The following is a 13504-nucleotide window of genomic DNA, read 5'->3' on the forward strand; positions in this document are numbered from 1 at the left end:
ATTTCTCTGTTTCTCAGGGTTTTTATTTCTCTTTCTCTACACCCCTTTTTCAAGGCTCCCTTCTTCTCTGTTTTCCACCATTTTGATGTTCTCACCACCTTCTACAGAATGTTTTTCTTATCCACTCTTACTTTCACCTTTTCTTGTCCCTTCGCAGCAGTAAATACGACCATTCAGAGCAACATCTGTTGCTTTGCTTTATGCATTCACATAATAAGCATTTATTGAGCACTTGACATGTGCAGGGCACTGACCTAACCACAGGAAGAGTTACCAAAACTTCCAGGAGTGAGCATTTGGGCACAGGCCCAAAAGCGTATGTTCAGCATCCATAAAATACCCACAGGGCTCAAGTCATTGAACATCCGGGGAGGGATGAAGTAAAGCCGGAAAGTTAGGTTGCTACAGGTTACTGAAACTTTTATCTGCTAGTTAATAGAAAATCATTAAATGGGCGTGGGGGGTTGCTTTGGTTTTTCAAACCAAGTTTTGACACAAGAACATCAATTTTCAGAATGTCATTCATTTAATTCTTTTTTTCTCCTCCTCTTGTCGTCATTCATCTTCCTAGAACTTGAACTCGGCCTGCCGATACAATAGTCCGTTGCAAAATAACTTGGCTAATATAAATTTAAGGCTGTTGGGTGTGTGATTTCAGCATTGACAGTGGCATGGGTCTGGTTACTTTGTAATTCCAGTAGGTGGTTCCACATTGAAGAAGCTATTCAGGTCAACGGTAGCTATGCCCAGGGGACCCAGTAATCTATGCTACCATGTAAGGTTCTTCTACTCTACTATTATTTTCAGCTTATAGGAATCTTCCCCCACTCTAAACAATTATATAATTAAGGTTCCTAATGGTTTTGATTTATACACCAGATCCAAGTTTAAATCTAAATTGTTAGGATGTAAGTTTTAAAAATTATTTTTTTTTTCAACGTTTATTTATTTTTGGGACAGAGAGAGACAGAGCATGAACGGGGGAGGGCAGAGAGAGAGGGAGACACAGAATCGGAAACAGGCTCCAGGCTCTGAGCCATCATCAGCCCAGAGCCCGACGCGGGGCTCGAACTCCCGGACCGCGAGATCGTGACCTGGCTGAAGTCGGACGCTTAACCGACTGCGCCATCCAGGCGCCCCTAAAAATTATTTTTAAGGGAAAGGGAAAACTCAGAACTATGTAAACAAAAGAGCTTGATAATGGCAGTCTTAATAAGACTTAACCATAGGACAGATGTCATAAAACTTCCTTTAAAAGATTTTGGGGATCTGTGTTGTGCTGCTTAACAGGTCACGTTCAAAGAGATAGCTAGTCCTTGTGTTAGCTGATTCTTTCTGTTAAGTGCCACTGAGTAGATGTGTGACACTTCTGCTTTATTGACTTGGTAAATATTAATGAACAAGGTGATAAGCCAGGCCTTGAGAATGTAATGGCTCAGAGAACAGATATTGTCCTAACTCCGATGAAGTTCGCCTTGTGTAAACCAAATTAGTAGACTGACACCATGCATGAATATTGGGAAGAAAAAAAAAACCTGTACGTTATGTAGACTGTTATTGTTTCTAAAACAGTATTTTACCAAAAATGACTTCTGGTGTACCGAACGTTAACATACAGGCACCCATCAATGCCTCCAGCTATACGAAATAACTATCGCCAGGTAATTGGAATTCAGTGAGATTGCGATGACCGTGAGCCCATGCAAAATGCCTGAAGATGGTCATCATTTCACATACCCCCTCCCACTGCCACCATAAGCTCATGTGAAGTTCAAGTCTTATACCTCCGTTATTTGTTTAGGAAATAGAGCAGCAGCAACTAGAATGATCACTGTCAACATATGAGGTGACATTGGGGGTGAGACTGAGTTCAGACGTTGGCCTTGCCAAAGGTATGAACCTTTGGCATGTTGCTTTAATGTTCTCTGAACTCTACTTTCCTCGTGTGTAAGTGAGGCAGAGATGGAAATGATAGCACTGATTATAGCTCATGATACTGACTGCACAGTATTGCAGAAAGTCATTTCTTTCTACTCATTTATTTCTAGTAATGGGAGTGACTGGAAGCTGGCCACTGAAAAGCTTGAAATTTTACATATGTTTATGCTGTTTAGTCTGTATAAATGAAAGTGTATTTTAAGTATACTAGGGAGCTGTTGTCAATGAATATCCTTTATAAGGCTTATTAGTTGAAAGAGATAGTATGAACTCATAAGAAATAATGTGAACAAACTTACATCATTTTAAGATTTGGCATATTTCGAGGGTCAACTTTTTTCTTTTAGAATGAGTAAAGAACACTGACTGTCACAGAGTATAATAAAAATAAAACTGCAGAGGCATCATTAACTCACATATTACATCCAAGAAGCAATTCAAAACCAAATTCGATAAATACTGGACACCAGCATCTGGTGATTAATGTAACTAACTGAGACTCCACTAAATTCCGGCTTCCTCCGTTCCCGGAAAATACAGGACAGGTAAACGGCCTTATTAGGGAATGCTTTTCCTGATACCTTTTCGTCCTTTTCATCAGAAACTGTCTTCTCTCAAGTGAAAGTTTAGATTTCAGCCAGGGTTGCAATATCTCCATTTGTAGGTAGACAGATGGGGAAAGGAAATGAGATGGTATCTGGCTCTTTAATTAAAGATGTAGAGCCAGAGTTTGCTCTTCACGCTCACTGGCAAGACACATATGCACATGTGCACACACATGCACACACAGACACATACAAAGTGCATCTGATGGATGAAGCCAAATTTGTGAAATTGTATCCATAATCATAGTTTCTATGGTAACTGTATCTTAGGCCCAGACACAAACAGAGCTGGGCAGGAGATGTCTGATTTTATTTTCTCTGAAGACAATCAGAAGAGAGATAATTCAGGTTATCAGATGCCATGGCCCCGTGTACAGATGGCTAGTCCTTGGGTCATGCTAGCGTAAGACTTAATGCTGCAATCCCAATAAATGCGTTATACTTTTACAATGATGCAGATGACTTCGCTATCTTTGTCATTCAGCTTTAAAATAATTATGTACCGACATATAGTTACCATATTAATGAGATGTACGTGGTTAACACAATGTGGAAACTATATGCAAGATAACTTGTATAAATGTGCATAAGTTAGAAGGGATTATAAGGATTTATTTTAGCTCCAGTGTTCTACATGGGAGGAAAATATAGAAACAAAATGGTTAAAAGGCTTACCCAAGAGTTATTTTTAAAATATTTTTATTTGCTGTATTTTCTAAACTAGCAGATGTTCTAAACTAGTCTATAAACTGAATACCCAGCTATTTGACAAAATTACTGAAATTAAATTAGAGAAAATAAACACTTCAGAAATAATGGTTTGAAAGAGTGTGCGTACTTCTGCTGCTGCAGATAGCATATTTCTAAATACATATCGCCAACATAATATACTCCACATTGCCAAAGAGAAATCATTTACAACCTATTTTGATTAGTTTCTTTTTGCTTAAATCAAGTATGGTGAGTTTCGCTCCAAACATGTAGTGTTTGAGCAGAGTGTCTTTGTATTAGAAGATGTTCAAAGACAAGTTCATAACTTTTTAGGTATTTTCATCATGTTGATTCCTTCAAAAATCTTCCAGCCAGACCTATAGCTAAGTAAGAGGAATGTAATTAAAAGAAAGCTTCTGGAAACTGCTCAAAAATATCTGTCACGTTACCAACTTGAAATGAAAGGCGTATTCCCTAAAATGGCATCTAAATTTTTATACTTTGCATCTTAATCTTATGATGGGTCTGGCAGCATGAGACACGTTTTTGTGTAATGAATCTGAGTAAGACATATTGGTAAATGAGGATGTTATGCATAGGTGAGTAAGCTGTATTGCAACTTTGCACAGCCTTTCCATCACAGCAGCTTTTAAACTTCCCCAGGAAAATTGACTTAAGGGACATAAATTACAACACTGGCCAAAATGTGTCCCAACCTGTGGGAACTGGAAAACATGTTAATTTTGAATTGTTTCCGCTTTTTACCATCAGACATTTGCAGAAAATCGTGTGTGATTTATTCTTTTATTTGTAATGAATTGTTAAAAAATGTTTGAAAGGGCATTAAGTCTTCCCCTCTGCCATTAATCTGCAAATGGGAGAAATAGGGGGTTAAATGGCCTCTTTAGTATATTGCTTTATGAAACTGCTGACTCCAGCACTGCCTGGCTAGAAATACATACTAATTTAAGGAACCCTGAATATAACCAGCAAGCTCCTTGCTTTTGTAGAGAAAAGACTAATAGCTTTATTTTAACAAGGCTCTTAACATCCCAGCCAGCAGCAGGCATTGAGTGAATGAAATTGGGAGAACTCCCATGGACTAAAAGCATCTTAATTCAACGTTCCTCGTACACGAGACCCTCCTGATAGGCTGTCATAGGCTGTCATAATCCAGCCAAAGAGGATCACCACTATAAGGCACACCGAGTGTGAACCTTTCAAGTTGTTTTTGAATAAGCTCTCTGAAGTTTCTCTTCCTGAGCTTTATTAGCAGAGAAAGATAAATATGCCCCAAATCCAAGCCTAAGTTCTCACATTACATTGTTTTGGAAAAGACTAGGTTTCTCTGATGGCTTAAGTCAAAAGTATTTCTATCAGAAGTATATTTAGGTCATTGCATTAAAAAAAAAAAAAAAAAAGCCTGCATGATACCAAGTGAGATAAAGGGCTTCTAAAAAAAAAAAAAAAAAAACTAATTGGATCAAAGCCGCTGACCTTATTTTTTTATGATGAGGGAAATTACCTAATAAGGCTGGAAGCAGGAACATTTCTGAGTTTTACTGAGCACAAATGCCTGTGCCTGTTCTCTTTCCCTTCACTACTTCCTAAAGTGGCCTGACTTCCTAAGGACCCAGCTACAATTTATAATGAGTTTCTCTTTGGCAATCCTTGATCTGCAGTTTCCTACCCTCAATTCACAGCTCTTTGCAAGAGTCTTTGTACCCAACACAATAATCTGGATTGCCATCATTTCTGATTAGGACATAAAAGTTGATCAAGTTACAGGAGGAGATTAGATAAATTATGATTTACCTGTAAGTGGGATGTTGTATACCTATTAAAATTTATGCTTGTGAAATATCTAGGAAAATGTCAATAATAAATAGTTGGGGGGGAAACCATATGCCATTAAAATATGTATATGTTTGTAAATGCTAACAGAGGTCATCTTTGGATGATTTAGGGAGAAAAATCAGCTCAGTCTGGTTTTTAAATAATGGAACACAAATTTATTCCCATCATTTCCATTAACTAACACTGCATCCCTCAGGGAGAGGTCTTTTTCTCATCTCTAGGTTTTAGAGTACGTAAGACATGACTCCACTTAGGAGACACTAACAAATGTTGGTTTACTTGAAAGTATTAGTCTTATTTCCTCAGCATGATAGCATAAGACAGTACAACCAGTGTTTGTTTTTGTTTTTGCTCTTGGGGGGAAAGCAATAAAGATTTTCAGCACCATGGAGCCCTGCTTTCTCTCCCCATTGATCCACCAAAATCACTCTGAACAAAGTACCAGTCACCATCTCCTTGCCAATTCCCACATACACTTCTGTGGAACTTATGTTAGTCACTGTTCAGGTACAGAGAACAAAATCCACTCTAGCCAGTTGAAGCAGGAACAAATTTATGATAGCCTGCTAATGGGCTTGCAGACTCTTAAGGATGGTTAAAATACGGAATCTTGGCCAACCTTTCAGGAATGATTTCTCACGGCATGCTACAGAACCAGGCTACCAAGGGAGCTGTTGCCACTTCTGTAAGAAAGTTTGGGCTCCAGAGCCACATAACAATGCCTGTATCAGGAGCCACCATAATTAGGAAAGTGCCACAATCAGAAAGCCACCTCTAGTGCTGCCATCTCCAAAGCTGGCTATAAAAGCTGCACTCCACCCTAGGAACTCGCAATGGCACATTTGCTGAGACTGCCAAGGAAAACCTAGCACACCTTCCTTCTTGTCAGAGTAAAGGGTGAAAGTGTGGCCACTGCCTCCATGACCCAACTTAAATCATACCAGTACACTGACTACAAGGGCATTCTGGGAAAGGCAGTTCTGAGCTCTGTCATTCAGGGTAACACTCTGCAAGGAAGGGGGTTTGGGTAAAGCACACGAACACACCATACTGACCACAGACCTTGCCTTGCTGAAGTTCTCAACTGCCTTGGACACTGTGGACCACACCCTTGTTTGTGAGATGCTTCTGTTTTGATTTCTATGATAACACTCTCTCCCAGTTCTTTTCCCAACCAGCTGCTGTTTTAGACCTCCTCAGATTTCCTCCTAGGTTCAACTCATGTTTGCCTGCCCCTTAAATGGTAGTGTTCCTAAGATTATTATGGGTATTCTTCTCTGTTCTCATTGCATGTCTTTTCTTCTGTTCTTTGTCTACATATTACCCGTGGGCATCCTAATTCTTTTTCAAGGTTTCAGGTACCCATCCATAGGCTGAATGTTTCCCAGTGCTACATCCCTAGTCCAGGCTTCAACATTGCAGACTTTTACACTCAATTATCTATCAGACATCATCATCAGATGTCCCAACTCAAGCTCAATATATCTAAGTATCCCCTACTCTCACCCCTACCTTTGCCCCTAAACCTGTCCCTCCCTTATTCTCATCTTGGCGATGGTTACCAAACCCAAGTAGTTGCTAAGCTCAGAAAATTGTGCATTATTCCGGGCACACCCTTCCTGTTAATCTTCAGTCACTCTTATGGAACCTGTCCCCTTAATATTCTTATATCACTCCCATGCCTTTATCCTTTTTTTCTTTTTAGGAATTTATTTTCTGTCAACCTGACTTTCATTTTGTTTGCCTTTGTGGAAGAGTAGCTTAAGACCACTTCGTAGTTGTCCCTACTCATTTAAGTGATCTGAATAGTGGGAGCTGTAGACCAGGCTTCAGCGGGGGGCTGAGCAGTCCAGTCTTCAGTAGGGAACTGTTGAATAGGCACAGAGAACACCTGTGTGCCTTCAGACCAGTCTGCAACTTCAGGTTGGGTAGCAATGAACTCAAGATCTGGAGCAACCCATTCACCCCAGAATTCCAGCTTGGTCACAGCCTTTTCAACAGCAGCCTGCTCTTCCTTCTCAGTCTCTTCAGGATCTCTGTAGAATAAGACATCAGGCATGAACTCCAATGGATCCTCGTGGGAAATGGTGCCATGCATGTGCAGAACTTCCCCAGGCCAGTATCCACTCCATAATACCCACTGAGGGAGCTCCCTTTTAGCAGAATTCACCAGGTTGCTCTGAAAACAGAAAGCCCCAAGCAGTTAAGAAGTAAGGAGAAAATCAGAAGAAAATACAGGCCATTTAAAATATTTTTTCATTTTTCCTTAAAGTTCTGACACATGTGAGTTATGCCAAGAATTACTATCAAACTCCACTCGTTGGGCCAGAAGCCCTTGTGGGGTTAGTAAAAGACTTGCCCCCAATGTAGCACACTACCTACACTTGTGAGTTCATCAACTTCAAGCTATAACAAAGTGTAGGCCTTTATCCTTTTGAATATCCCCTAGTTTAAATTTTTTTTAATGTTTATTTATTCTTTTTTTTTTTTTTTTTTTTTTTTTGAGACAGAGACAGAGCATGAACGGGGGAGGGGCAGAGAGAGAGGGAGACACAGAATCGGAAGCAGGCTGCAGGCTCTGAGCTGTCAGCCCAGAGCCCGACGCGGGGCTCGAACTCACAGACCACGAGATCGTGACCTGAGCCGAAGTCGGACGCTTAACCGACTGAGCCACCCAGGCGCCCCATGTTTATTTATTCTTGAGAGACGAAGACAGAGCACGAGCAGAGGAGGGACAGAGAGAGAGGGAGACACAGAATCTGAAGCAGGCTCCAGGCTCTGAGCTATTAGCACAGAGCCCAACATGGGACTCAAACCCACAAACAGTGAGATCGTGACCTGAGCCCGTCAGACATTTAACCAACTGAGCCACCCAGGCACCCCAGAATATCCCCTAGTTTAGGCCTTTATCATCTCTGGCTCAAACTATCACTGGAACCTCCACACTATGACAAGAATAATCTTTCTACCCTGTAAATATGTCCCATCACTTACCAAGTAGCCATTGCCAATGACTTCACCATCACCTAAGGGTAAAACCAAGTTCCTTGGCATATTAGCTCCTCCAAGATCGGGTCCATGTCTATATCTCCAGAGCTTGGACTCTGGGGTCAGAAAGACCTGATCTTTGTCTCAGATTTTCCATGCACTAGCTATATGACCTTGGGCAACTACTTAGTTTTCTCCTTTGAAAAACAGGGCAACCATTGGGGTTTAGGAAGATAGAATGGATTGATAAAAATAAAACATTTAGCATTTTAGTTGACCAACAATAAGTACCAAGTAAGTGTTAAATTGTGGTAATGATCAAAGAAAAAACAAATAAATGGAGAGAGAGTTCATATTCATGGATAAGAAAACTTAATACTGTCAAGATGTTGGTTCTTCCCAACTTGATCTATAGATTCAATGCGCTCCCTACCAAAATCCTAACAAGTTGCTTTTTTGATTCTGAAGAATCTCCACAAACTGATTCTAAAGTTTAGAAGACCTAGAATAGTCAACATAATTTTGAAGGAGTACAAAGTTGGAGGACAGACACTCCAACTTCAAGACTTACTATAGAGCTATAGTAATTAAGACAGTGTGGTATTGGCGAAAGAATAGACAAATAGATCAATGAAACAATACAGAGCCCAGAAATAGACCCAAATAAATATTTATTTGGGTCTTTGACAAAGGTGTAAAGATAAACACAATGGAGCAAAGATACTCTTTTCAACCAGTGGTGCTGGAACAACCAGACATCCAACAAGCAAAAAATGAATCTAGACACAGACCGTGCACCCTTTACAAAAATTAACTCAACATGAATCACCGACGCAAATTTAAAATTTGAGTAAAACTATAAATTTCTGCTCTGCAATAAACATTGTCAAGAGAATGAAGAGATAAGCCACAGACTGGAAGAAAATGTTTGCCAAAGACACATGTCATGAAGGATCATGACCCAAAAATACAAAGAACTCTTGAAACCCCACAATAAGAAAATAAACAAACCAATTCGATATGGGCCAAAGACCTTAGCAGACACCTCATCAAAGAAGACATACAGATGGCAAATAAGCATATGAAAAGATGCTCCACATCGTATGTCATCAGAGAACTATAAATTAAAACAACAATAAGATACCACTACACACACACTAGAAGGGCCAAAATCTGGAACACGGACCACCCCAAATGCTGGTGAGGGTGTGGAGCAACACGAACTCTCCTTCATCACTAGTGGGAATACAAAATGGCACTGCCACTTTGGAAGATGGTTTAGCGGATTCTTACCAAACTGAACGTACTCTGACTATACAACCCAACAGCCACAGTATTTGGTATTTACATAAGGGCAATGAAGACTTATCTTCACACAAAAATCTGCGCACAATGTTTACAGTAGCTTTATTTATTATTGCCAAAACTTGGAAAGCACCAAGATGTCCTTCTAAGGAGATGAATGGATAAATAAACTGCGGTACATCCAGACAATAGAATACTATTTAGCCCTAAAAAGAGATGAGGCATCAAGGCATGAAAAGACATGGATGGAACTTAAATACATATTACTAGGTGAAAGAAGACAATATAAAAAGGCTACATACTGTAAGATTCCAACTCTATGACGTTCGGGAAAAGGCAAAACTATGGAAATCGTAAAAAGACCAGTGGTTGCCATGGGTTTGGGGAGAGGGAGGGATGAACAGGCAGAGAATAGAGAATTTTTTAGGGTAGTGAAAATATTCTGTATGATACTAGAATGATGGATACATGCCATACATTTGTTCAAACTCCTAGAATGTACAACCCCCCAAGTGAAACCTAACGTAAACTCTGGGCTTTGGGTAATGATATGTCAATGTAGTTTCATCACTTACAACAAACGTACCACATGGGGGGATGTTGATACTGGGGAAGGCTGTGCATGTGGAGACAGTGGGATAGGGCCTCTGTACTTTTTCTCTCAATTTCGCTGTGAACCTACAAGTGCTCTCAAAAAAATAAAGCCTCCTAAGAAAAAGTTATGGTATCGGCAATAATGGTTATAGCCATAATAGTAGTTCCAGTGGTAGTGGTGTGGTTATCCTCTTCCTTCACAGGTTCTGTTTCTTCCCCTACCAAAATCTTGACATTCCCTGAAACCAGAGCCCTTTTCTTTTGTAAATGACTCCATGTTGTTTCATTTCTGTTCCCTCTACCTAGAATGCCTTCTCCTGCTACTCCTACGCCTTCTCCCCCACAAAAACTTCTCATTCGCCTCCAAATTTTAGAGGAAGCTTCAACACCCAAATGAAGCTGTGTTCAACTCTCTCAGGTGGACTTTCGTGTCTGTTTCTTCCGACTCCTATTGCCTCCTCTCTCCTACTGACACTGTAGCAGTGATCTCATCGTACCGTAATTGTTTGCAGGCCTGTCTCCTCGATATTCAGAGCAATGAAGAAATCCAGCCCTTGTTCACTCCTTTGAATATAGTGCCTAGCATGGCATCAGGATACAGTAGCTGCTCAGTAGTCACTAATTCAATGCTTGCATTAAAGAGGTTGTCGTGTTAATAGTGAAACGCAATATATACACTATATGAATATAATAATTAAATATGTACATTTTCTGTTTGTGACAAACAGAATCATTTTTAAATTTTATGTTTATTCATTTTTGAAAGAGAGACAGAGCACAAGCAGGGGTGGGGCAGAGAGAGAGGGGGACACAGAATCCGAAGCAGGCTCCAGGCTCCGAGCCATTAGCACAGAGTCCGACGCAGGGCTCGAACCCACAAACCACGAGATCATGACCTGAGCCAAAGTCGGACGCTCAACCGACTGAGCCACCCAGGTGCCCCCCCCTTTCTTTTTTTATGTTCGAACAGAATCATTTTTAATAGAGAATCATGCCACCCTTCTTTGCCTTACATTCTGCTACTTCCGTGAAGCTTTTTCCTGACACCTTCAGGTGTCACCTGTGCTGTTAGTAACATCCTGAATGACACAGGATCATACATTGTCCTACATCATTATTTAATTATTTCATTTCTGATGTTTGCTTTTCCCCCAAAAGACTGAAACTTCCTTAAGATAAGGATCATCCTGTGCTTTATATGATCTCATATACTGGTAGCTCATCAGGATAGGCACTTGGGTGCTGCCCCGTAGAGACACCAGAATGCTGACTGCATCATTAGGCCAGGCCAGTTCTGGATAATAGTGCTGAAAGTATTAACTTGGAGTTTTGTGGCCATAAGAAGAAAGGTTACTTGTAAATGTCTAGAGCCATACTACGGATACATAAGCATAATGTGCTCCCAACAATCACAATTAAATAATCTTCAGCATAGTTCTGGTATTCATGCTAATTCTCCCTCCATGAAAAACAGGTTAAAAACAAAGCTCAGATAGACGAGGCTGAGGACAATAATTGTTTCCTTCCCTTTTTTTCTGTACCATTTATTTAACCCCAGCTTGTCTGATGCCATCCTTGTTCCTGATGTTTCCTGGAAAGGACAGTGGTTTACATCAGGGCTTTTATCCTCATGCGGAGAACTCTCAGTCTCTCTGGAGTCGTCTCTACGTTTGTAGATGCAGTCTTTATACTTCCCTGGGAAATTCACTGGGCTGTTGGCCTCTCAAATAACTCCAGCCACTCCTATTCCATGTATTGGTGAAATACGAAAAGGCTTTGCAGGACACACTCCGAAGAGCCTCCTGTAATAATTTTGACACCAGGCATAGCCTTTCTTACTCTAAATGAGTGTGTATATTTGCTTTGCAACCCCCCCCCCCACAATAAACCCTCCCTACATCCACCACCCAAGCTGGGATGGAGGTTTTATAGAGAGCTAGAACTTTGGGTGGGAAGAAAAGAACTTGCAAGCTGAGTACCACCTGGAAGAATCCCCCCTCCTGACTTGACACTGTTACGTTCTGTGTTTACTAGCCAACTCTCCCTTCCCCCATTACAATGGTCCAGGTGTTCTGTTTACCCTTTCCAGGCCCACTCTGCGAGGGCTGGCCCAGCATGAGAGCAAGCGTGTAAGTGATCCACAAAACCACATACATCGACATGAACAGGTGATGGATTGATCAGTCAACAAGAACTTTGAAATACGTGTATGTTTTCATCCTGGTTCTAATTGGTATGATAGACGCAGAAGTACTATGTATGAAGTCTTCACGTTCACAGAACCAACATACTTTGTCGAGAACATCCTGGGGCCAGTCACTGCTCTTCAGATCCTCAGAGATCGAAGGAGGAGACCCGACGAGAGGGGAACACAGAAAGTACATAGGAAGGGGAAAAACATAATAAAGACCAACCCTAGACAGAAAAGAGTTAATGACTTCTCTGTGGTAGTTGCTAAGGGAGAGAACTAAGTGAGATCTGGGGGAGGGAAGGGCATCATGGGAGCTGTGGAGGAGACAGTTGTTTGTCATCAGCCCCTGTTAGTAAAGAAAGGTTGAAGAAGATACTTTCAAAAAACATGGTCCTTGTCACAGCCAAGAGCTGTCTAAGGAGACCTGACACCTACATGTAATACAGCATCCCGGACCAGGAAAGGCATTGAGTAAAATTGCAAGTCAACTATGGGCTTTGGTGAACAATAATGTATCAATATTGATTCATTAATTTTAAGATCTGTATCATACTAATGTGAGATGTTAGTAATAGGGAAACTGAGTTCAGAGTGAATGGGAACTCTGTACTGTCTTCTCAATTTTTCTGTAAGTCTAAAACTGTTCTAAACACTAACGCCTACGTAAAAGGGGGGAAAAAATGGCCCACAGCCTACAGAATATCCCTGGCTTGGTGACAGGAAGGAGTCGGCTTGACAATGACCCTTTTTGAAAGAAGCGACTTTGTTGTTAAATGCCATGTTTGTGGCTTGATCATCAATTCCTATAGCAATACTGAGCTCTTGCTTGCTTTTTCCATGGTTGATTTTTGGCAGGCAGCAGCAGCATTTGTGCGCTGATTATAATTTTGCGATGCATTGTCAGTAACTAGGGTGTATAATGGATCTTCATCTCTAATTACTTTTCTCTCCACAGGTGTCTGGAAAGGGTCCAGATGGGAATGCACACAACATCCGCTTTGAGGGGATGGAGAGACAGTACGCCTCCTTACCCAGGTAGATCACTCAGGGGTCTCCCACCACCAGCTCACCTACTGATAAAGCCTTTAGAGAAATCTACATGAAATAGAAATCTGGCTTTGAAACTGGAATATGTTATAATGTGCCTTACCGCCGTCTGCTACAACCTTCGTGCCATCTTCACAACTGTGCTAATAATTGAAACACTTGTGGGTTATTTTTTAAGGGAAGAAAATAGTATATCATTGCGATTGAACATGTCAGCAAGAATATTGGATACAGAATGGAAATCCTAAGCCATTGCTATAAAAATGGT

At 40.8% G+C, this 13504-nt stretch overlaps 1 protein-coding gene and 1 pseudogene across 1 annotated transcript in view; one reads left to right on the forward strand and one right to left on the reverse strand.

Annotated features, from left to right (window-relative positions):
* PARD3B (par-3 family cell polarity regulator beta) overlaps window positions 1–13504 on the forward strand; it is a 1020722-nt gene that overhangs the window by 950337 nt on the left and 56881 nt on the right. Inside the window, exon 22 of the mRNA XM_043577601.1 lies at window positions 13145–13224. Coding sequence (XP_043433536.1) covers window positions 13145–13224 — 80 coding nt within the window. The remainder of the gene's footprint in view (window positions 1–13144; window positions 13225–13504) is intronic.
* Window positions 7398–7534, reverse strand: LOC122482327 (annotated as a pseudogene).

This window comes from Prionailurus bengalensis, chromosome C1, assembly GCF_016509475.1.
Source record: "Prionailurus bengalensis isolate Pbe53 chromosome C1, Fcat_Pben_1.1_paternal_pri, whole genome shotgun sequence".
NCBI lineage: Eukaryota > Metazoa > Chordata > Mammalia > Carnivora > Felidae > Prionailurus > Prionailurus bengalensis.